Source organism: Tiliqua scincoides, chromosome 2 (genome assembly GCF_035046505.1).
Source record: "Tiliqua scincoides isolate rTilSci1 chromosome 2, rTilSci1.hap2, whole genome shotgun sequence".
Classification (NCBI taxonomy): domain Eukaryota; kingdom Metazoa; phylum Chordata; class Lepidosauria; order Squamata; family Scincidae; genus Tiliqua; species Tiliqua scincoides.
Window position 1 is genome coordinate 105,975,017 of NC_089822.1, and position 25,360 is coordinate 106,000,376.

Consider the following 25,360-nt stretch of genomic DNA (forward strand, 5'->3'; position numbering starts at 1 on the left):
GTTCCGTGACTCGGCCCAATTAACAAAAAATGCGTTGTGCTAAATTCCATAGAGTTACGCAAAGAGGCTGCAGCCTGACACTTCTGGATGGAAGGAAACTAAGGCAACTGTTATCAGTCACCTCCCCCTCCCCCCCTGCCTCCCCCTCCTTCCACAGGTGGGATGTTCAGCTTGCTTGGGATGCCTCGTCCTCTGTGTTCCAGGTGACCTCCCAAGAGCACTGCTGGTTCTCCTCCTCTTGGCTGCTGCTGCTCCTGCAGCCCTCCCTGGCTGGCGCCATCATGGAAGCTCCTCTGCCCCAGAGCATTATAGGAGTTGCAGTCCAGCTCTCTGCTCACCCTCACCTGTCTCTCCAAGGCTTGCATGGGAAGGCTTGCTGGAGCAGGAGAGTCTGCACCATCTGGGGGGGAGGAATTCAGCAAACACTCCCTGGGTTTTTTAAAGCAATCCCCTCTGTTGCTACTGCACCTGCCTGCGTGTGTGTGTGTGTGTGTGAGAGAGAGAGAGAGAGAGAGAGCGCGAGCGCTCCACCTTGCTGGCTACAGAGGTTTTTGGTCCCCCCCTTCCCCTCTTCAGTCTAGGCTGGCTCAGGGGCTCCAGGAATGTTACTGTTCCTTGGCAAGGGAACCTCTTCATTGGCTCCAGGGCTGTTTCCCTGCCTGGGTGTTGCACAGCCTTTTTGCAGTGTTTTGGGCTGCCTGGAAACAGAGGGAGATGAGGGAGAGAGCGCAGAGGGAGACAGCACAGGGCAAAGGAGGCAAAGGTGTGTGAAACTTTCAGTACCGCCACCCCATTCTTGTTGAGACAAATCAGCAGATAAAAAAATCCATGGATAAATAGGCTGCACCTGTACCATTGTTTCTCAAACTGTGTGTTGGGACCCATTAGGTGGGTCAAGAGCCAATTTCAGGTGGGATCCCATTCATTTCAATATTTTATTTTTAATATATTAGACTTTATGCTACCATGGTGTGTGACTGCATTTGGGGAAATGGTACTTTTAATAAGCTACTATGTATATTCTTTTAACAATGATAGCAAATGGAACTTACTCCTGGATAAGTGTGGGTAGGATTACAGCCTAGGATTGTTAAAAATTTTCCTGCTTGATGATGTCAGTTCCTGTCATGACATCACTTCTCATTCTAAAAAGTGGGTCCCGGTGCTAAATGTGTGAGAACCACTGAACTAAACAACTTAGCAATCAATATCTGCCTAGTGTATGAGCGACTAATGAACACAAGTAAATTTCTAGAGTTCTTGCAAAGCACTTACAAGAATTTAGGAAAGCACTTTATATGTTCTTAAGCCAGAATCACAGTGTATGTAGGGACTCTAGTGCGGCACTGTTCCTGTGTAAATATTAAAATACATCAATGGACCATGGGGATTCTCGTTTTTTAAAAAAATTGACTAGTTGTAGCTAAAGACTTTGGGCTGAGATGTATGAAATTCAGTTTCAAACCTGCCTCAGCTCAGAAGTTCCATGGGTAGCCTTAGGCAACCCACTACAGTAGGCCCTTGGTATCAGCGGGGGATCCTCTCAAAGGAGTTTCTGGCCAAACCCTCGTTTTAAAAGTGTCACTCTGCCCAGAAGTAACACTCACCTCATGTGCATGCTTGGAGAAAGCCTCTGCACTTGACATCATTCTTGCTGTCTTTTCATCTAGTTCCCCAAGTTTCTGTCCCCTCTCATCAAGGGCAAGTCGTGCACGAGCCAGCTCTCCAATAGCACTGCCTGCTGCTCCTTTCACACCTTCCACACCCCCTGATCCGGGAATGTGCTGAGCAAGACTTCGTGATGCTTTTCCTGCTGTAGCCTCACCAACTGGTAATAGAACCAAGGACAGAAGCAATATTTTATAGTTTCACATTTGATGCCAGCCATTCAATGCTATTTTGTACAAGAGGTGGGGGAGGGTTGGCAATAGGAAGCTTCTTTCCTTCCTGTTCCTATTCTGTTGCTAAGATGCAACAAATAACACCACATAAGTGTGGAACCGTCATGGGAGAGGTGTGCCGGCTAAGAATTTTGAACATTTCAAAGAGAGAGGCAGAGAAAGCTGGTATGGTTGGAAAACACTTTTACAATGAAGGAGACGTTATTGGCTGCTTCTTTCCATTCAATGGTTATCATCCTCTCTCTCCTTACAGATAATGTTCTCTGGGCCACCTCAACCCAATTTCTAGAGAAAAATAAGTGGCTAAGGAGAGAGAGAAGTAATGGAGAGCAAAAGGCAGCCAGTGGCAACTCCTCCATTTTTGCGTTTGATTAAAATCCCACATTATTCACCTGCTGGTGGAGGAGCTTCAGAATACTGTAAACAGACTCTAGTTTATGGGACAATCTACCTGCAATACTGTTCCAATGCATCCATTAGATCATCTGGTTACCAATGACATTGAAAGTGATTTCCCAAACCTATTCAGGACAACTGCACACTAACACATGTGGATTTCTTTAAATCTGACGGTAAACATGGAACCATTTGAATTATTTATGTGAATCACGTTTTCTGTTTTTCCTCAAGCTCTCAGGTATACCATGGGGGGCGGGAGTACTTCAAAAGGATGAGTCATGCTAGATACCTTTCTTCAATGTTATAAATGAACCCCTCTCCCAATATGCCTTTGGCTTTTATTGTTCTTTACATATTTGATGTGATTGTGAAGCTCACTTACAGAGCTCTTCTCTGTCGAGCGTTCCACCAGTTCCACCGAACAGCCCTTTCAGAAAGCCTCTGTACTGGGCTTCAGGTGTTTCCACAGGGGTGAACAATTCCCCAAGCATATCCTAAACAAAAACAAACCAAAGGAACACAGTAGAAGGCAGGCACTATATATGTGGTGTATGTCCTGCTTTTCTACATATTTTCTGCCTCCCCCCCTTTACTTTTGGACATTACTAGCTTCTCAGAAGCTTCAGAGCAGGTTCAGCAAATTAAAAAGCTTCATAATTTGGCCCATTTCTAGCAGGTCTTAGTAACAAAGCTGTTGTCATTGTTGCAAGACCTACCTGTAGATTGTCACACATTTCATGGCTGTAGGTCAACCGCTGGATTTCTGTGGGAGAACTAAGATACAAAGCTTGTCCTTCATTGGTAAAACAAAAAGTCCGGGAGATTCTTGTGTTCATTATAGGCAAATAGTTAACATCTAACAGTGGGCGGAGGCTGGGTAAACTGAAAAGAGATAGGCACAAACAGAAAGAAAATGTATTGCTTTGCATGCAGAAAGAACATTCTGGAAGTTCTTTGCCCCCAGGGTTGAGCCCAGAAAATTCTAGCGCGTCACAACTCCCCAATAGTTTCTAAGGTTCTGCTAGGCATTGCCCAAACACTTTCAAAGCATGTGTTCGGCAGCAGGACTTACCTGGTCTGGACTTACTTATCTGCAGTGGAATGGATAAAATCCTAGAACAAATTGCTCTGCCCACTTGCTCCAAAAGACAAGATTTTAAAAAGACATTGACTTCCAGTGGCATATTGGGAAGTAGCAAAATCCCAGCTGTGGACATTTGCCAGTTACATCATACACTAAATTTATAAACACAGTCTACATAGAAAACTGTTGAAAGAAAAATCAGAAGGATCCACTAAAAACTAATTAGAACCCTTCAAGAGATCATTGGCCACCCGTCATTCAATGAGAAGTGAACTACTGGGTGGAGAGGATTCCCACCATTTAACTATAGAAAAAAATCTTTTAAGTCCCAACATTCTATTCTCCTACAGTGGAGGAGAGAATCCTGAAACGGACTTTTAGTAGCAGTACGTATCCCAGGTGGGACTACTATTGCTTCCCAAAAGAAGCATCTACAGATGCAAAAACATTCAACTTACATTGGTGAACAAATGGGGAGACTGATAACCAGGAAGCAGTCCTTTATTGTGCCTCACTGCTAGATTCTAAGTCAGCAAAAAGAGACAAGTGTGGCTTGCTGAAAAAGATTTATAGCTGGATGAAATCAAGTTTGGCTCCTGCTTCTGCTGCACCGTTCTCCTCCCTGCACTGCTCTCTCCTGCACTAATAACCTTGTGAGGAATGAACAGAAGTTCACCTGCCTGTATTGTATTGTTCTTTTAGACAACAACAGAATCCTAGTTCTGGAGAAGCTCAGCTGCATCCAAGGTATTTTAGGGACTGTCTCATCCCCTTTTTGCTTTTTGTTCAGGACAATAGCTTAGTAGCTTCAAGTGCCGCAACCTTCAGAACTGAGGCTGGTAAGGAGCAGGGTCTTTTTAAGGACGGCACTCATATACTGGGCTTTTTGGGTGGCATGCTGATTTGCTTCTCTTTTATTCTGCTCCTTTTTGATATCTAACTACTAATTATTTTTTACCTCCACCAAATTATTTGGAGCCCAGTCTTAAAACTAATCTAGTATAGGTCTAAAAATAACCAAATATTAGTCACATGTGGAGGAGGGCCTAGAGAGGTTATATAAAAATATATGTCTAATATTTAGCTCAGTTGGGTCAAGCTGAATGATTATGCAGTTCTCTTGTTTCTAAGCCTCGGGGCCTTCCCTGAGTCAGGCTCTCTAGGCCAATAGCACAGGGACTGTACAGGTCGTGAAGATGTTAAAAACCACATTTTTTTACTGCACTGAAGTGTTGGATGAAAAACATAAAAGGTTAAATTTTGAAGGTGCTTTTTGATAATATTAAAATAAAACTAAAAAAAAATAGTATCAGCTCAGTTCCAATTGTTATACTGTAGATACTGTGTTAGTGTTTAAATCTTTTTTAAACTCTCTTGATTTTTATTGGGGAAAAAAACCACCTTGATAATCCTGCAGCCCTATGAAATGGGTTGCAAATGTGGTGTTAAAATGCTACCTATATTCATACTCGGTTCAGGTTCATCCAATGCTATCTGTTACCTCAGTGTCAGGACACGCCCACTGGCAGAGAAGCAGGCCAGGCACATGTTGTTATACAGGGTAACAATGTCTGCTCGCAACAGAAAAGCTGTGTCAGTGATGTTGTAAACATAGAGGCAGATCTGGGAAGGCAGTGAATATACTTTGGCTTGCTTCTCTGAGCAGATAACAGCAAACTGGTGATCTCCCATGTCCTGGGAGGAAGATGGAGAATGCAGGACAAGTTTCCTTTTCCTTATTCTTTCACCATCATCGGTGCTGTTTGGTTCTCCCCAAGCTTCATAGGGTGGGTGTATCAAGGTTCCCATGCAGTCCAAGCAAGCAAAAGTCAACACTGCTCCCTTCAGTGTCAGAGCTGTTCCTAAAAAAAATAATTCAATGTGACTGGTGAACATCACCAAACTAGCTGCTTCTGTGGAACTGTATTATCCAAGTTGTGCTATCTCATGTTTACTTGAGTTTAAAATGTTCCCTTACTTCAAGGAGACATCTGCAACAGTCTCCCCTGTGCAGTGTGCCACTGCATTGGTGGGGCACTTTGGTTGAAACCCTTGCTTTCATTCCCCCAATTTCCCAAGTTCTCCTTCCCTTTTTCATTCCACCCAGTAACCTTCATCTCTCCTTCAAACTCCTTGGTAAATCAGCTGTTTTACATGAGATGTATCTTTCCTCCAATGCCTCTGCCTTCCCTTTCCAAGACACTACTACATTCTACATTAGCATTAGTAATTTAACCATTTAAATCGTGGCATTCATTCATTACAAATTTCCTCCCTCCCCATTGTTGTACATGTATCTCCCTAATAAAATTTTTGTGTTAATTAATTGTTGTGTCTGTAATCTTTTGCAAATGCCAGTATCCATTGAGTGTGCCATACCAACAACCCAAATGCACCCAAAGTCATTTATGAGTGACTTGTCACTTGAGAGTGCATGTGAATGAGAATCTATAAGTGTACCTGAGCACATGTCACAAGGATCATTTGTGAAAACTGACTATACTTTTTCAGCACAGTGACCGCAACTCTCACATGCATCCAAATTCTCACCCACTCCTGCCCTGCCACACATGCATACTTATACACACAGCCTAAAGTGTGGATGGGGACAATCCTAGAGTCGGCACAAGCATCCTCCTCCTACATTTGGCTCTGCAGCATTACACACACCCAGTACATAAGAAGCAATGGCATTTCAAGAAAATATTGAGAAAAATCCAAAATACGTACCATTTGGAGAAACTGTCACAGGCTCTGTCTGCCTTAATTCATCCTCACTGGGTACATTAAGGGATACACTCAAGACCATACCCAGGCCTGTACCAACCCACAGACATGGAGAGACTGCAGAGTCATTTTTTTGCACATACGACTCAGCAAAATATAATGCTGTAATTGTTTCCTTGGACTCTTTGTCAATACTGGAGACACTGGAGCTTCGAGAATGGCTGAAAGAGTTTTCTCGGTTTTCTGTTTAAAGAAAGCAATATATAGGAACATCTGTAGCTACCTTATATACAAGACCACCTTGCCCAGTATTATCTTACTATCAGCAGCAGTCCAAAGTTTCCCAGTCCTGCTGCCAGAGAACCTTCCAGCTATTACCTCTGAGATATGGCTCCTTCTCTTGTACATCAACCAACATGATTCCAGAAAAGATAAATTTCTAAAGAGCAAATCTGGCTATTTTTAACAGCTGTCATAGGAGAAAACCTGCAAAATATTGTCAGGTACCTGTTGAAGAGAACAACCACCACCACCCACTTCAATATAGAGCAGTGGTTCTCACACATTTAGCACTGGGACCTACTTTCTAGAATGAAAATCTGTCAGGATCCACCGGATGTGATGTTATGACCGGAAGTGACATCATCAAGCAGGAAAATTTTTAACAATCCTAGGCCGCAATCCTACCCACACTTACCCAGGAGTAAGTTCCATTTACTATCATGTTTAATATACATAGTAGCTTCCACCTTGGCATGGAAAGTTGCCTTGCTAGCACTTATCCATTCTTAGCAGCATCTGAACCTGCCATGCCAAGTGGAAGAATAATGTGATGAGTCTTACTACACATTACAGTAGCTCTGTTTCGCAAAATCAGCTTGAAACGTAACTGCAGTGAGGCAGCTGTTTTGTGTCAACTGCTCGCCTGTGTTTTTTTCACCCTTTGCTCAATTGACTTACTCACACATTAACTACTCCCACTTCAAACATCCAGAATTGAAAAAACACACATCACCCTCCCTGCAGCATCCCACATCAGTTTGCGGACTATCTTTTGCTGTCAAACAGTATACAAATATTTATTATTATTATTAATGATACTCTATTGTGCTGAAACAGCTGATACCATTTTGAAGTGACCAATGTGATAGTGACAGTCAGAGTGGAGACAGTTTGAGCTTTTGTACATACTATATTTATGTAAGGAAGCATTGATCTGTGGCAGACCAACAGTTTAGAAACCCTGTAACAAAGTTCAGGTACAACAGGACAGAGGCTGGGTGCATTTACATCTTTCTGAAGGATGAACATAATTCAAAGATTTCAAATGAATATGTTCACTAGAACTCACCTTCTGTTGCAACTGGCAAAGAAATCTCCATGCAAGCAGCAGATTGCGCTTTTCTAAACGGGGGCTTTCCAGAACTTCTACGGTTTATTTTTGTGACATCTGCACTAGACAGCCGTTTTCCCGAGCCACAACTTTGGGAAGTTGGACTTGTACAATGTCCATTTATGTGATCTGTAATGGGCATGATATATTTTAATGAAACCATTCCTTTATATAGAAATACATAAACACTTTAATCACAAAGATCTCTAATGGCTTCGCAGCAGTGAGGGAAGAGAGATTCATCGCAAGTGACTTGACTATCCTGTGTAGAGCATCCAGAGGAAGAACCCACACATCTTCATCACAGTGTGATCTGTGAGGTTTAGGATCAAAAGCCCAGTAGTAGGTTTTTCTCAATTCTATTTCTGCACTGAGAAAAAGCTTAACACTGGGACAGATTGGACTGCCAAGGATATAACTAGAAGCAATGCAGGAAATTCATGTTTAGGATCTTCCTTTGTTTTTGAAACTAATTAGCACCCCCTGCTTTGAAGCCTGGGGAACTGATACTTCAAAGGACAGGGTTTTTAACCTCTGCATCCTTCCTCCAAATTAACACACATACCTGAAGTCGCTATTAACACTGCAGGGGTGGTGGGGTGAGGTACAGTATCTGTCCATGTGTCCCCCCTACCCCACAGAGTGAATAGCTCATTGGAGAGGGGGACCAAGGTGAGAGAAAGAGATGAAAAAGATAATCATCCTCTCCCAAAGCCTCTACACGGGGATCCTAATTAGAAAATAAAGCAAAACAAAATGGATGATCCTAATCACAAATCCTCTGTGTCAAATGGAGTTTGATTCTAAGAAACTGCTGTCATCAAGGACAAAACAGAACATTAGTGCTGAACTGAATCTCTGTTGCCTGACAACCCCTTTTATCTGATGTGTGAAGAGGAACTCACAAATGAGAGAATGTCTTGAAGATCTCAAAGTAGAGCTCAGTTTTTAAGGGCATGTATAGAGCTGCTTTTGGTCATTGCCTCTTTCTTCACTAATGAGTCATATCTGCACAATAGTGAAATGCTCGCCTATTCCTCATTGAGGTGAAGGAAGTGCACGCCTTTCCTTCTAGTGGACAGCGTGAGTAGCTAAAGATAGGAAGATATCTAGAAACTCACATTCAGATATTTTATTTCATGTTCTGATTGTCTCTTAAGTTCCATTCCAACTTTGCCAAAACTGGTTTTGGGTCAGCCCTGCTGTCTCGTCCTGTGACTTCTGCTTTTTTATTATCATCATCTCCATCCCCTTCCCATCTCTATTATTTTCCCTTGATTGTTCAGTCTTTTAATCCTTGGCTAGAAGGTTCTAGTCAGAACACATTGACAGACATGATGAATTACTCTATTAAATAATAAATAGTAAACGCACACAATTGTGCAAACTATTTCATATCTCTGTATACTTAAGAGAGCCTTTACATGTGATCAGAACTTACCCCAGGAAACAAGATGTCTCACTTAATTCACACATGGAAAATATGCTTCACTAAAATACAAAGTAATAAAGGGGCTCTCGCAAACAGCTGAAACACCAAATCACTTTTACCTGAGGTTGTGGGGGACTTGCAGCGCTCCAGCTCCCATGAAACTGGGCCATCTGACAGTTCAGTAAGGCCTTGAAAAAGGTGGAATTTAAATATATATACTATTAATTATACTAATTATATCAACATGAACTATACTGTAAAATTCCATCACTTCAAACAATACATGCCTAATTAATGATCTCACAAGAAACCCATGCCTATACATTTCTTGTTCAATAGGGAATATCTCGTACAAATCAGATGGAGCTTACTTTTCAGGGGGAGGACTGAAGCTAGTTGCATAAATAATAACATGTTACATGAACAGACTCTATGTGCACATAGCTAGACCATACGATGGAACCAGGGGCGTACAAAGAAGGTGGCCGGAAGGACCCTGGCACCCAGGTGCCAGGCTGCAGATGGGTGTCTGTGAGGCTGTCCCAAGATTGAGGTGGGTTGACCCTGATTGCAGCTGTGATTCGGCTAGCACTGGCTGCAGCCACCCACAAGAGAAGCATGTTGCCATTACTATTATTAATTTTATGCCATGACTATTACTGAAAATAATTTTGTCATGGAGGGGGTGCGAAAAATGTATGGGCCCCAGGTGCCAAATGATCTTGGTACGCCACTGGCTGGAACTCAGCTTCTCCTCAAAAGGCTGAATACTTTTCAGCTCACTTTTTATAAGAGCATAAAAATGCTCTTTAAAACAAATATACAGAAAGAGATAAGCATATGAACTGTAAAGCATACAGTCTTGGAGAAAATATCTTCCAAGCACTCTGGTAAATTCTGATTTTTATTAAATAAATTCTTAATAAATTTAATAGAAGGGTGCAATCCTATACATACTTACCTGGGAGTAAGTCCTACTGAACTCAGTGGAACTTACTTCTGAACAGACATTAGTAGGATCGCACCAAAAAATCTATTAAAACTCTTTTTGAAAATCCAAAGTTCCAACTAATCATAGCACAGAATTTTCACCTGCTCATGAAGGCCATGGAAAGCTAGCTACTCTTATATTATTAAAATAATAAATGTACAATGTTGTATTCTGATGGTAAAGTCCCTTAAGCTGATTGATTGATTGATTGATTGAGTAAATAAATAATAATAATAATAATAATAATAATAATGCAGGTATTTATATACTGCCTTTCTTTGTCTTTATTCAAGACTTTATTCAAGGCGGTTTACATAGGCAGGCTATTTAAATCCCTGTAGTGATTTTTACAATTGAAAGAAGGTTCTATCTTTCATTAACCACAACATTCAGATGTTTCTTTCTGATCTGGTTTCACATTCTGGCCTCCATCCTCCCACGCTCAGAGCAGATGGAATAACTCGGCTCAAATTGTCAACTGTTTCAAGGTCGCACAGTGCCGGTGGCCTCAAACTGGCGACCTGTGGATGTTATCTTCAGGCAAATGAAGGCTCTACCCTCTAGACCAGACCTCCTGCCCTCTAGACCAGACCTCCTGCCTGAAGTAAATGTGACGTTCCTCTAGATTTTTCTAAGCATTCAACTGCTTGGGAATGTGTAGCAATTGCAAGTCATTTTACAACAATAGAACACTGTTCTACAGTCATAAAATTCTTGGTACACTATCCCAGTTCTATCCCAGATTGGGATAGGATTGGGCTGTTGGTATTGTTTGCTTTTTTTTCCTCCCTTCTTTCCTGTCTTGCTTTGTGTGCATGCATGTGTGTGTATACCTTTCCGGAATTGAAAAGCAGCATATGAATATTTTAAATAAAGAGGTTAAACATATATATGTTGGTAATTTTCTATGAAATTTCTAGGAAAATATTCAATTACTTTTTTATTATGTTTAAAAAATTTTCTACTTATGTAACATAACAGAATAATATATTCCATGGCCCCATGATAGTGCATTTTTTGTCATTTAATTTAATTCAATATATGTCGAAGCTCAACCAGAAGACAGTATAATGAACATCACAACCACAAAAGATGATATCGCACATTTTATTTAAAGATTAAAAAAAGAAATGCATGCTGAATGTGTTTAAAAAGCACACACATTCACATCCAACGGATACCAAATGTGACAAAGCACTATACCTAATCTTCATATAGAACTTACTCTGATAGGAAGTACGGATCCGTTTCGTTAAATCAGGATAAAAGTTAGACAGGCCACGCATGCAAAAGTTGTCTTTGAAACATGCCAGAACACCAGCACCAGCAGGAGGCAGAGGAGAGAGAGAAAAAAAACAGTCCAAAGTGATAGGAAATGATGCTGTAACCAGCATCTAGTCAAGTCAAGGAACCTTCCACAGATGCCTTTACAGACCCCTCTGGGTCAGAAGACCCACCAAATATAGGTGATTTAAGAAGTAAAGCATGTGCAATGGATGGGAGAAAAAGAGAGAGAGAGAACACACCTGATGCCTTGTTCTGAAGCACAATTTTTGAATGGTCTAAAGAGGCTTGTTATTCTAAGCATAGTTTTAAAATAGTGGGCTCACTTTTCAGCAGCTACAATGTTGCTTCAAAGTTTCACTCAAGCAATTGCCAAGTAATCTGCTACTTCCAATTTCACCTGGGGTACCTTATCCATGCATTAGTGAGATCTAGACGGGATTATTGTAATGCAGTCTATCTGGGCCTGCCTATGAAGACTGCATGGAAAGTACAACTGGTTTAGAATGGAGCCACCAGGCACCTGTACATTTCCAAGCATAATTAATGTTTGGAACGTAAATGTTTGAAGGACCATCTCCCCAGCTTGGGAAGATATCATAAGTAGCCCTGTTGCTGGTACCATCACTTTTAGACACCTGGTTGGTGGTGACTTGCAACATGGTCTTTATCCACTGTGGTGTCTGGACTGCAAAATTCATTTCCATTTGAACTGCCTGTTCTTTGTTGCTATTTATGAGAGGTCTTAGAACTTCTTTGTCCCGAGCTTTGATCTTTGGGTTTTGGTTTGCTTGCCTGTTGGTTTTTAGTTGACTTCAGTTTGTGGAGCTGCTGCTTCTGCTTCTTTTTAGTGATTGTTTTTGCTGTTTTGTGCTGTTCTCATACCCTACTGTCTTACTTGTCTTGTACCATAGTGATTTAAGCTGTGACCTTAAATGTAGTGAGCTTCCCATCAGTTTGGAAAGGCGGAATATAAATGCTCTCAATAAATAAATAAGCAAACAAATTCCATTGTCTGTTAATGGAATGCTCTCAACCTGTCCAAGGTATCAGGTCGCCTTAGTTTGACAATGGGATTCCTATAGCCATGAGGCTTGGAGCACCAGCTTCCACCCTGCAAGTTACCTTGTCCAAAATAGTGAGCATTGCTGTGCAGGCACAAGTGCTATTAAGCTAGGGGGACCCTAATCACTATGGCTTCTGGAAGTGATGAGGCCCAATTGGTAGAGGAGGTGGTTGCATCGATGCATGTTTCTATGGCAACTGTTGAGGAGGCTATGAAAATAAGGTTAAAATACAGAAGGGAAATGGTTGCACTTTAAAGTAACACTGGATCCTATTAATTCCTTGCAGGAGCAGAGTGTATTGTTCCATAAGCATGTGTCCACACTGGGCAAACATCACAGTTCAGATGGTTAGAGGACATGAGGGCCAGGACTGTAACTGTACACTGTATATGTTGTGCTTCTCAGTGGAAGACACTCAGTGGAAGACAAAGGAGATGGGCATTGCTACAATATGATGCTGAGGAATGGGGAAACTAGCAGTTTCAGAGACACTTCAGAATGTTCATGGATGCCTTTGAGGTTAGTCATCACTCTCTGTGAGTCAGCCTCCAACACAAACGACCTCAACTTTAAGCAGCCTGCTTGTGGTTGGCAAGTCCACTGCCTTCCAAATCTTCAGAGAGATTATTCTATGGAGCTGTGTCTGGATGATGCAATTAGGGTGACAATGTGTAAGAAGTCATGAGGGAAGCTAGGAAGCTAGCTTCTCTAGCCATTGAGGAAGCAACTGATTTGGCACAAAATGCCATTCAAGCTCCAGTTGTGAAGGGGAATGGATTTTATAACAGAAAGCTATTTCACTGCGTTCTTGCATGTTGAAGTAGTAGATTCCACGTGTTAGACATCTATTCGGCATACTGGGATGCAGCAATGACATGCCATCTTTTGGACATCTCCACTTGCAAGACAGTGCATGAAACCTTTCTACTGAGTTCTTCAACACTGGTGAATAACATCAATATAAAGTCCAGGTGAGGTTGATTGCTCTCCATTGTGTTCATCAGAATGTCATAGCACAGTGTTTCTCAAACTGTGGGTCAGGACCCACTAGATGGGTCGTGAGCCAATTTCAGGTGGGTCCTGATTCATTTCAATGTTTTATTTTTAAATATATTAGACTTGATGCTCCCATGGTATGTGACAGTATCTGGGGAAATGTTACAGACCTGTACTTTTAACAAGCTACTATGTATACTCTTTTAACAATGATAGTAAATGGGACTTGCTCCTGGGAAAGTGTGGGTAAGATTGCAGCCTAGGATTGTGAAAACCTTTCCTGCTTGATGACATCACTTCTGGTCATGACATCACTTCCAGTGGGTCCTGACAGATTCTCATTCTAAAAAGTGGGTCCCAGTGCAAAATGTGTGAGAATCACTGCCATAGAAAATAATTAACTACTACAGTAACAACAGTTGGCTGGTAGTGGACAGAGTGTTCGGAAGCCTAAAAACCAGATGGTGGGTACTGTACACTTTATAGGATGTGCAGAACATATTTGAGCCCTACCTTTAGGAGAAAATGTCCTAAAACTACTTTTCTAGGGTGTTGAGACAGGCTATGGAAAGGAGAAAACATAATTGTGCTCACTGTTCAATTAAGGAGGGATTGCTTTCTCAGCCAACTATCTGAGAAGGTGGGTGGTAGTTGTGAATGTCTACAAAGAACTTAAGAGGATTGCTAAAGTCACATCCAGAGGGAGGTGGGCTTGAAGCAGTGAAGTATGCAACTTCTGCCATTCAGCTATATCTTCAAAATTTTGGATTGCTATGACAAGCAAAGTGCATGGTAGCCACTGTTCTCTACTGTCCTTTGGAGAGATACACTGCAGGGTGAACGAAGGTGATACGCTGAGGAAAATGAGTTGGAAATGGTTAACCTTTATTTGGTGAGAAGGGAGATGGAACTGTTTTGTTTTTTAACTTCTCCTTCATGACGACAGTAGACAAAAAAGTCTAAAGAAACATCCATTCCCCCCTCCTTCCCCTGACCAATGGCAAGAGTGTAGTTGATGAAGTGGCAGTTTTCCAACAGGCAGGCAGAAACAAGGCATCCATGGTGGATAGGTGATGCAGGAAGAGTTAAAATAAACCAGAATGAGACAAAGCAAGCCAGAATTTGGAGATGGTCTGCAGCGCCAATTCTGGCTTGCTAATCTATGATTTAAACCATCACTCCACTTGATGACTGTACTGGCCTTCAGTGTTTTGCTACCAGCACACAAATCCGAATGTCTATCATGTGCTTACTTGACTGTACACTGATCGATATCTAATTTTACAAATTGATTATAGAATATCGAGAGATATTCTTATATTGTACCAACAGTCTTGGTACTGTTGAACTTGGTTTCTAAAGGTTTTGACCTTTAGAGTTTGTTATCATTAGTTCTACTATTAACTGCAAAGCTAATAAAGGCAGAAAGCACAAGACAACTTTAAAATGAAATTTTTCTTAGTTTGCTGAAGCATTTCACAAAGAGAAGGAATGAGCATTTTATTCAAAGCGCATTGAACAGCTTTGCATGGAAGTTCTCAGTTCTGAAGTTCTTAAAATAGCTTTAAGAAGAGAGCTTTCAGCTTGAACCAAACCAATCTGTCACACCATCTTTTGTCACTGTAGGAGTATCAGTGTTTAACAAGCAGTCAGTCACATGTGTCAGAAACATTCTAACTAGCATACAGGCATGCATTTCAAACCTATTCCAAAAGCTGCAGGCAATTAACAAAAAAGATAACCACGCTAACTACATTTTATCTCCTACCTGCAGTAAACTGCTTGCTTTTGCGAGGAGAGCAAGGCTGGCGTTGATACGGATCAGCTATTCTGCAGAGTTCGACGCTTCCCATGCTCAGTAGTGTGGTCTTCTGCATAAAATCCACAACAGCTAAACCATTGCAGTTTCCAAATGCAACTCTGAGAAAAGAAATATTCTTCAAAGACATTGTGCTCTGGTACCATCAGCCACAAGAGATGATCCACAATGAATGTATGGGCAAAAGGATGATGACACATTAGTCACGCACTCCTATTCCTCAGTCTCTTCATATGCCCACATTTGAGAAGCTGTCATACTGGCAGTCCAAGTCTGGGAAGACACTTCTCAAGTGGAAGAGAGATTTACTCACAAAATGTACTTTCCTGCAGTATGCAGAAGTTGATATTTGTTTCAAGCCCTACATCAGCTATCCTGCCCATAGGATACACTTCATTTTCTTGCCTGCCCAAGTACGAGCAGATTAGATTTTATATACAGATGATTAATCTTGTGATCATTTTAAGACTACCTTTAGAGAATGTAGTCTAGTTCTAAAAATGTATCTCATGTTTCCATTACCAAGATGTTGTATAAAATAATATTTTTGTAATAGAAACATACCACATGCCATAACATGAAAGTAATGATAAAGTGCAAAATGGATATATAGTCTATTGCAGTGCTTCTCAAACTTTTCAGCTCCTGGGCCCACTTTTTAAAATGACGAACTTTACCCACATAGCTTTACTAGACAAAAAAAAGTGATCTAGAAAGAAAAATGTGCTCTCAAGGCTGATAGAGACCTTACATACAGTACATGAGTGTAGACATTTGCTAGAACAGAGTTCACAGACTGCTCCCCCAAACCATTCCAGTAATACAGTCATTCCTGAAGGCTGAAGTGGAGAGCAAGATGTGCAGTTAGAGACTTCCAGGCCAGACAAAAGGCTGAAATTGGGTTCTCACATTATCTACGGCATGCCAATAACTAAAAAAAATTGGAAAGTGTGAGATTTCAGTTTGGGGTATGAAGATTATCTCATACCCCAGGATAGCATTCCAGTTGTGAGAGCGCTCTCTCCAACCAGACTGCCTGCTGCTGCAGTTTTCTTCTGCAAACTGGGCAAGGCAGCTTGCAAAAAATATTTTGTTAAAAATATTTCAGAAACTTCTCATGACCCACCAAAAATTTCACAACCCACAGTTTGGGAAACACGGGTCTATGGTAAACTGAGCTATTTGTACTGTCTTGCCCTTCACTTATTTTGGTAGCCAAACAGAGAAACATTTTAAAATTTCTTTTCCTTGGTGAACTTTTTTCTGTTAAAAGGGTCATACAAATATTCTTATTAGTAATACAAGCGTGCCCTATATCCATGGTGGGAACCGTTCTGGAACCCCCCACAGATACCTGAATCCATGAATACAAGGAGACGCCCACCTCCTTCGCCTCCAGAAACTTTTAGGCCCGCAGAGGCCACGTGCAACTGCCTGTGAGCCTCAAAAAACCCTCTGGAGGTGAAGGGAGTACAGCAACGCTCACCTCCAGAGCTTGGGGGGGCATCCCCTCATATCTGCAGATTCAGGTATCCATGGGGGCTTCCAGGACCCCCGTGGATATGGGAGCATGCCTGTATTACTAATAGGAATATTTATATGACCCTTTTAAACAAAAAAAAATTCACAAAGGAAAAGAAGTAAAACCATGAAAAGAAGTGAAACTACGGATGAGGGATCCACTAATATGGCGGGCCCCTGTAATAAACTGAATTTTATGAAAGAAAAATTGATCAAAGCATCAAAAATGTTAAGATACACCCACAGAATAGAATGTTACACACATTTTCCAAAATACCTGCATTACTAAAAAAAATCTGAAACGGAATATTTTAAGATCTCTCGCACCAAATGTGTGATGTGAAATCTAACTCACAGTTGTACCACCATGTGTTACGGGTAGGAGGAATGTGAGAGTTTCCTCTGCACAGACTTTATTGTTAAATTGGGTGAAGAGGTTTTCCAGTGGCAACCAGAATCATATCTGTGGTTGCAGAATGCAAGCTGTGTTTACTAATGCAATTAACATTACTTCTTGTTATATAGCTTGAGACGCTCGTTAGCTTTCCTCTCAGCACAGCTTAGCACATTCACTTCCATCTCCATGGTGCAGCACCTCCTAGAGGCAAAGTGGCTGAGCACATGAAACCATTTTTGTAAGCAACCTGAAGTATAGTGTGGTAAGCAATATTTAAATTTAAATATTTATATTTAAATATTTAAATTTAAATATTTAAATCCCAGGTTGGTTCTTTGTTCTCATACTCTGTCACAGGCTTTTCCCCCTTTGTATTCTCTCCTTCCCTTTTCATCCCCCTCAACTCTTACATATTCATCATAATTTGATCCAAAACATTCATTGTTTAATAAAACAGCTTGAATAAAACATAGCCTACTGTGGAACATATATTGGGTTAACTTACAATCCATATGCTGAGTTTACCACTAGGCTGGTTATTTGTTGGGGAGGTTCACCATCTACCCACACCAACTGAATGACAAGGTCTGCTTGGTAACCAGGAGGCATCCGCACAGCGCGAGTCTTAACACTAAGAAGGAAAAAGGAAACAGTGAACCAAGCTACACAAGTAGAAATGATTGGCTTGGGTAAGAAAAGTATAGAGAACGTAGGGCCAAATTAGATGTTACAGATAAATGCATGTAACATTACCTCTGATTAGGGAACAACCTGCTTACAACAACCACTCTGTGAAATAGGCCAGTGTTATCACCCAGATTTTGTATGTGGGAAGGCTAGGACTGGTTTGCCCGAGGTTATCTGGTGAGATGGCAATAAAGGCAAGATTTGAATTGGGAGCGTCCTTGTTTGTAGCTCAGTCTCTTAACCACTATGCTACACCAGCTCTCTGTTTCAAGGTTTGTACTAATATTTGCTACATAGCTCAAATTATCAAACATGAGTAAGATCCAGAAACATTCCCATCTAAATTTTGACAGAGTGGAAAAAAAACATAGGAAGGAGAGCATACCTACCTATCAGTATAGAGCGCTTACCTAAGACATGGAATACTATCCTTTATTAATCCTTCAGATGCCACTGTGTTTGTACTGCCTGAGAGATCTTTTAAGGATGAAAAATGGGAAGAGACATCTGGAAATGGAGGATTCATTTCTGCCTCAGGACTAATGACATCTATCTCACTCTGAAGTCGCACCTCTAAAGACTTTAAAAAAAATTAAAAGCCAGTTTAGTTCATAAAATCAGAGTATTTCTTCAATTAAAAAAAATTAATAGGAATACATTTGGTTGGCTCCTGAGTGTAGATTTGGATATGGAGCTCAAGAGATTCTTTTGAAATTAGCTCAAAGTAAGGAGAAAAGTGAAACTCAGTGCCCTAGAATAAAGGTCAAGATGAGAAACCAGCAAAATCCATTCACAGTCCCATGGAGAGTGCTCAATAAGTAAAAATATTTAAGATAAGGTTAGACTAAAGGCAAAGCAGACATGGGCAAATCTAGCGCAGCCTGAGTCGAATCACAAATCCCGCCCCTTTAACTCGAGTCAAAAAAAGGTTGTAATAGGCAGACTTTCCAAGTCACCCAGAGCGTTTTGGGGACTCTAAAAGACTGGAGTCATGAATCTTTTCTGTAAAAGTTAACCGTAAAAAAATCAGCCGCGGCTCCGTAGGAAAAAAACAGAGTTGCTGCTGGGGTGCGTGTATATGTTGGAGTTCTCTTTAAACACACCCCTAATGTCCCCACTCATCCCATCTGTAAACAAAAGCCATGCTGTGCTTCAAGTAAAGGCAGTAGTACAGAACATGCCAATTAGTTCCTTCCATATGATCCCCAGCCATAATGAACCCCCCCCCCTCACATCACTGTGGATCTCCAGGGAGGAAGGGAGGATGCATCCCAGCTCAGCAAGGCAGGAGGCGATGGGGGGCAGCACGAGGGAGCAAACTAGCAAGGGAACAGAAGCAGCAACAGGCAGGTGGGAAGCGTTGCTCAGCTGCAGCTGCTGGGAGGCTAGCTTATGACCCACTTCTGCAACTAGTAACTTCTGCAACCCATTAAACCAGGGGTGTCAAACATAAGGCCCAGGGGCCGGATGCAGCCCACAGAAGCTTTCTATCTGGCCCTCAGGCTCTCAGCTGCTGAGCAATGCTGAGGTGACACTGTTGAAAGGGTGGCCCACATGATAATTGGGCTCTCCCATATCTTGAAATATGATCAAGATTTGTGTATTTTCTCTCCTGTCATTAGCAGCTAATGAGTTCCTACATGAGAACAGAGTATTTATTTCTGGTTTTGACCTGTCCAATGACATCACTTCCTGTGTAATGACATCACCTCCGGCCCTCAGCAGGCATCATGAATGCTTTTCGGCCCTCTGTATAACATGAGTTTGACACCCCTGCATTAAACCAAAACAAGAAAAAACTAACCGTTTCCCTCTATCTGAGCCCGTCTCTGCCTCCTGACTGAACATAACATACTCTGATGTTGGTTGCTGCTGCTTGCGTAGATCTGAATGCCCAGCTTCCAGATCACTGCACAAGGTCTTTCAGGAGACTTGGAAGCGGTGCAACATCAGAGTATGCAAGCAGAACCCCAAGCTGTGTCTGGGCGACTCAAGTTGTCCAAATCTATGGCGCTTTCCGAGACAGTAGCCTCAGACTCAAGTGTTTGCCTGAGTCTAAGACATGCATGACTCAGGTCCACACAAATCAGTGAAAAACATGTGTTTTCGCAATCTGACTCGAGTTACTTGACTTGAGTTCCCATCCCTGAGGAAAAGTACTACAAATAGAAGCTCTGGGGAGTCAAATCTCACACAATGTGCTAGTAGACCTGGTGTTCAGGGAAAAAGATGAATCTTTTCACCCTCTACTACTAAGCACAAGATAAGAGGTTTTTCATTAACTCTCAAATTTTCTTCAAGATATACACCTCCATGTATCTCATCTCAGTGCTCATGAGAATTTTATGTTATCTCAGGAATAGAAACACAAGGATGTGTATAGAAAGGCAGTTCGTACAGTAAAATGTTTGCTTTCATAGATAATCTGCTGATAACCCAGATTCACTTTTTGTTGGCAACGTGGTTTGGTAACTTAGAAAATTAATATATTTTGGTAGCATCAAAGCAATGGCAATCAATTGGTTCAAAAACCAGGGACCACTGTAAGCTTCTCCATGTAGCTGGTCAAAGTGGCAGGCATCAAACATACATATTTCCACTTGACATGCTTGCCTCCAATAACAACTACTGCATTCACAAGACAGATAGGAAAGCTCCCTCCAGGAAAGCTGTTCAGTGATGCTTATTTACTGTTTGGTGATGCTTAACAATGAAGCTTAGCTATGCTTATCTGAACTTGATACATATAGTGTTGCATGGTCCAATATCACATTTGATTAACTAATGCTTTTTAAGCTTCCCATCAAACACCAAAGCTCAATTAGTGATACATAAGCAATATTTATGCAAACTTACTGATACTTCAGTATTAACTTCATGTTTGCTGAATCTGTAAACAATAACATGTGCTGAGATTCCTGCCACACAGAATATTCGACTTTGAGGACACCAGTACATCAACTGGATGGCAAAAGGATCATCTTCTACAATTTCTGCAGCTGGTTTGCCTTCCAACTTCTGCTTCTCAAACACCTTTGAAGTTTTTAACTTGTACAACATCTGAAGTGTAACTGGAAAATATTGAAGACATTATTATACTGCTTTAGATTAAATAAATATATACTAATTACAAATCATCACTGCTTCCAATCTTGGCATACTGTAGGGCAATGTCTACCAAATGGGTGGGTTGCGACCCAGCAGCCAGTGAAAGCCCTGTCTCTACCCCCTTAAGGGACAGGGAGGAATAAAGACAACAACATGATCGCCAGGATCATGCCACTCCCAGGGACAAAAAGGTTTTTCTTTTTTAACTTACCAGAGGCAGCACTGCCCTCCTGAGAGGGAGGGTATAGGGAGCCCATGGATGTTGAAAAGTCTAAAAATCAAAATTGTGACCCACTTCTGGTTTTGCAAAAGCAGACTGGGTTGCAATCGCTATTTTTAGACATTCTGAGGCTTGCGGGTCCTGTGGAGGCATTCACAGACTCTCCACAGCTCTTGGGAGGCCAACACTGCAAAAAGTAAGTTTTAAAAAACCCTTTCATTCCTAGCAGTGGCGTCGCCGCTTTTACTCCTCCCACACAAAGATCTAGGTGGATCTAGGTGGATTCCATCTTCCAAGGAGAAGTTTGGGAATCACTGCAGTGGGATGAAATACCAAGGCTGAGGCAAGCTACTGGGCTGTCTGAGGCAGCCCAATACCACTGCTGCCTGTTCGGCCTCTGTACCCCTTACCTGGCTCCTACCTCCTTGAATCAAATCAGACAATATAGAGCATGCTGGGATCTCTTCCAGTGTACTCAGCATTTCCTGTTTAGCTTCAAGAGCCCATGCGGAGGAAAAAGCCAGGTAAGCGGGCAGGATAGCAAAGTTCTGATCCTAGGAATGCAGTGATCTGGCCCACTGTCTTCTCACATTGCTTCTTCCTAAAGGAAGAAACAAGGTATAGGAGACAAATTGCTGGACTTTGAGGATCAGAATACAGCAATCTCCCTTCTGCATAGACTCTTTACATGAAGCAGGATATGTAAGCATGGTAGAGGGATCCCAGCATGCCCCACATTTTCTGTTTTAAGTGTAGCATGGAAGAAAGGGCAGGTAAGGAGGCTGTTTCCATCCAAGGTGGTGGAGTGGTGGTGGCGGTGGGCAATCTATTTGCCACCCCTTCTGCCCTGACCCCAGATCCACTGCCCAATGCAAACAGGCTCTTTCATCTCATGGTTTGTGTGACCCTGTGAAATATTGTGAAATGCAGAAGCATAGGTTATATTAGTTCACTAAAGTTTTGTTTACTGTGTTGATTAACTTATACAGAAAATGATCAAAAGGAGGATGTAGAATAGAACCCTGATTTTCAGGGGCCTACAAAAAAGAAGGGCAACCTTTCAACATGAGGAATCCTGTATCTTTAAAAATATTTTAAAACATTCTACAGTTCTGAGTCATATGACAATCTAAACATGCTCAAATTCATGTTTATGTACTATCCAGTCCTTGCAAACAAATCAGTCTTGTTAGAAACCCAGGTTATACTGGACATTATTGCTATGGTTTGGTCAATTTGGCATTACCAGCTTTCGTTTTTAAAAACGCAAAAGATCCATTTTGGGAAACAACCAGCAAGTCACCTCTACTAAAGTGGTGGGTAAGTTATTTTTCCTTTGTTAAGCTTATCTGCAACAGACTGTTGCCTAAAAGACCTTTTTCCTTCATCAAGCCCTCCTAGGAAGTGTTTGTATATTTTGTCTTGCCAGTCTTCCCCTGTCCCAAATTCTCAACATAAAATACCAACAGGTTTAGTTACCTGGTGGAGGCATGATTGCTCAGCCCTCTGCATGTATAGAGCTCTTTGCACTGTTTGCATGTACTTTGCGTGTATAAAGCCCTTGTACTGTTAGGGCCCAGAGCATGGAAAGTAAAAAATGGATGAATGTCAAAGCATTGCCTTATTTAGTTTGCAAATTTATTCTGATGGGTGAAAAACATAATAATTAACTATAGAACAAAGGAAAAAACATGCAAAACGTAAATAAAGAGAAATAAAAGAAAAATTAACATGAGAACATCGACAAATGCTGTGGAAGGTTGGATGAAATTGGACAAAAGAGGAAAGCATGGGATGAAATTTGAAATGTGATTATAATTGAAATTGGCTAAAAGAGCAACACGATGAAAATCAAGTGGATGAAAGTCAAGATATTGTTGTATATCATTCATGATTTGCCAGTTCTACATGGACTAAAATGAAGGTCAAATTTGGTTTCCAGGTTTGGATGATTTACTGTGTAAGATTATGCATGTCTATTCAGTCACTGAAACTTACTTCCAGTAAGTGCACACAGGATTGCAGACTTAGATTTCAAAAAGAGCTGGGACCAATCACTTTGTTTTCTCTCTCTTTGCACTAGATTCCTTCCTCAGTTCCTACATCCTTTTTTTGGTATTGCCCTTTTCTTCTGTTACTACCTGTGCAGAATTTCTCCCTTCTTTTCCAGACATTCACAAATCCACTTCAAGTCCTTTGACCAGATCAAAAGCTGCACGTTCAATAAATGTTTTCTCCATATCTACAGGCAACACTTCCATTTGCCCTTCAACATCTCCCAGTTTTGCTTTTCCAGTCTGGGAATAATTTTACTTGTTCTAACTTTCACTTCTGAAAAATCAAAGCAAAAATTTGCTTCTCCCTATTAGAGACTTTCCCACAAAACACTCAAGTATCTTTAGACTGTAGAACACATCCCAGAACCACATTTTTCTCTACTGTTTTACTGCCTACAGGCACACTTGGCATGGAAGCAAAATACTCAGTCCAAACCTTAAAAAGTGTCTTAACTTGCTGGTAAAGTCTGTTCCTTAACTGTAGTCACCAAGTATATTCTTTATTATTTCAGGCCATTCTGATTATGGTTTCTTATAAACTGCCATGCCTAAACCCTAGATCCAGTGCAGGATTGCTGGTGGCCCTGGAGCAAAGACCTGCATTGGACCCCCAGGAAGCCCACCTGGTAGTCCCTTGATGACACTTTGAGCACTACCACTGCTACTGAGGGTTCAGGGCAGACCAGCTACTTGGGCCCTCTGATGGGCATGGGCCCTCAACCAGTACCTGCCCTGACTGACCCAGTCACCACCTCTGTTTAGAACAATCAGGCATCATGGGAAAATGAGTGTATTCTGATGTGATTTGGGAAGAAGATCCTTTTAAAGACAGCATACAACCAAGCAATCTAGACGATCTTGTTTAAAAATATAGGTGCAAACTTAGATCATTTTAAATAAAACTGATTTTTGTTACTAACAACTTTTTTCTTACATGCAATCACATTAAAACTACAGACTATAACAACCCCAACAGCCAAATCAACCACGGACCTCCCCCTTCACCCCTGTCAACCACAATCCTTTCAGTGAGTTACAATCCCTCCTTCAGACAATGTCCCTGCTCAACCTTTCATATTGCAACACACACACACACACACACACACACACAGAGGGAGGGGAGGGGAAGGAGGCAAGCTCCAGATTGTCTCTCTCCATCCACTTGATGCTTAGTAAGCACTGGGTGGGCAGGGAGAAGTAATTTGGAGACAGAGAACTGCACTGGAGGAAGAAGGGGGATGCCACAATCCTCTCAACTTGCTTTCAGTGAATCAGGATTAGAGCAATCAGTAAAGCAGAAGACTGGAGAGGGCAATGGACAGATAGGCTGGGGACGCATCCATGTTCTGGCCCTCTAAGGGTGCTACTCCATGCAACCATTTCAGGTTGTTTCAAAGGCAAGGCCTGGGGATATTTGAAAAAAAAAAAAGTTTTAAAGGCTTTCTCCCTTACAAACATCTCTGCATTTGAAAATACCATCTTTTAACAAGTGGCAACTCAGGAGAGCCCCAAGTTGAGGGAAATCAGTGGAGAAGAAAGAGCGGGATGAGGGCTGTGGCAAAGAGGAGGATAGAGCACTGAAGAGGAAACAGAGAGAAGGAGGCAGGAATACGGGGCACCAGAGTAGGGAGAAGAAAGCAGCTGGACCCCAAGAGATGCAGCAAGTCTCCCCTCTGCTGCCTGGGTATGGCTGGTCCCTGGGGCAAGGGTACTATACCATTGCTCACTCACTTCCCCTGGGAGTGCAATATATAGCACTTGTGGTGAACCATAAGACCCCAGCCAAGTGCAGAGGCAGTACAGCTGGCCACAAGGGACCCCCATACTTGGTACCACCAGAGAGGCCTCGGTTCAGTGTGAAAGCAATCAGGACAGAAGTTGAGAGGATAAGGAGGGAAGAGGCAAAATGGAGTGCCAGGTCATAAGGCCCAACAAGCAAATTGTTAGCAGCTTATGAAAATAGACCATAAATATTTCTTGGCTGAGTCAGTGGGAACCCAAGCCAGATCTTCTTCCCCAACCTCCAGGATGTGGAGATACCCCTCCCCCCACCCGTGCAGCAGTTTGGGTCATTACACAAGCTAACTAATCTCAAACTGAAGCTAAAATCTTCTAGATCTAGGACCTTTATCTTCAGGGTTGTTTTATCAGCCCAGAGCTGGGTGATGGTGTTCTCAGTGATCTGGGCCTCATCTTCAATTGTATTGAAGCTTCATCAACTATTGTATTGACTCTTCACTCCAAGTTCCTAATCTTATCACTTTTTGCTTTAAAGCA

At 41.7% G+C, this 25,360-nt stretch overlaps 1 protein-coding gene across 3 annotated transcripts in view; it reads right to left on the reverse strand.

Moving 5' to 3' along the window:
• STXBP5L (syntaxin binding protein 5L) overlaps positions 1-25,360 on the reverse strand; it is a 98,946-nt gene that overhangs the window by 818 nt on the left and 72,768 nt on the right. The window contains exons 15-26 of one of the 3 annotated variants that reach the window (XM_066615868.1): positions 20,555-20,769; positions 18,109-18,278; positions 17,517-17,642; positions 15,043-15,194; positions 11,153-11,224; positions 9,056-9,124; positions 7,463-7,633; positions 6,115-6,354; positions 4,886-5,246; positions 3,017-3,182; positions 2,683-2,794; positions 1,608-1,828 (exon numbers count right to left, since the gene is read on the reverse strand). In XM_066615868.1, the coding sequence (XP_066471965.1) occupies positions 1,608-1,828; positions 2,683-2,794; positions 3,017-3,182; positions 4,886-5,246; positions 6,115-6,354; positions 7,463-7,633; positions 9,056-9,124; positions 11,153-11,224; positions 15,043-15,194; positions 17,517-17,642; positions 18,109-18,278; positions 20,555-20,769 (2,075 nt within the window). Of the gene's footprint in view, positions 1-1,607; positions 1,829-2,682; positions 2,795-3,016; positions 3,183-4,885; positions 5,247-6,114; positions 6,355-6,832; positions 6,889-7,462; positions 7,634-9,055; positions 9,125-11,152; positions 11,225-15,042; positions 15,195-17,516; positions 17,643-18,108; positions 18,279-20,554; positions 20,770-25,360 lie in introns of all 3 variants that reach the window. The other 2 variants (XM_066615869.1, XM_066615870.1) reach the window with 2 other exon arrangements.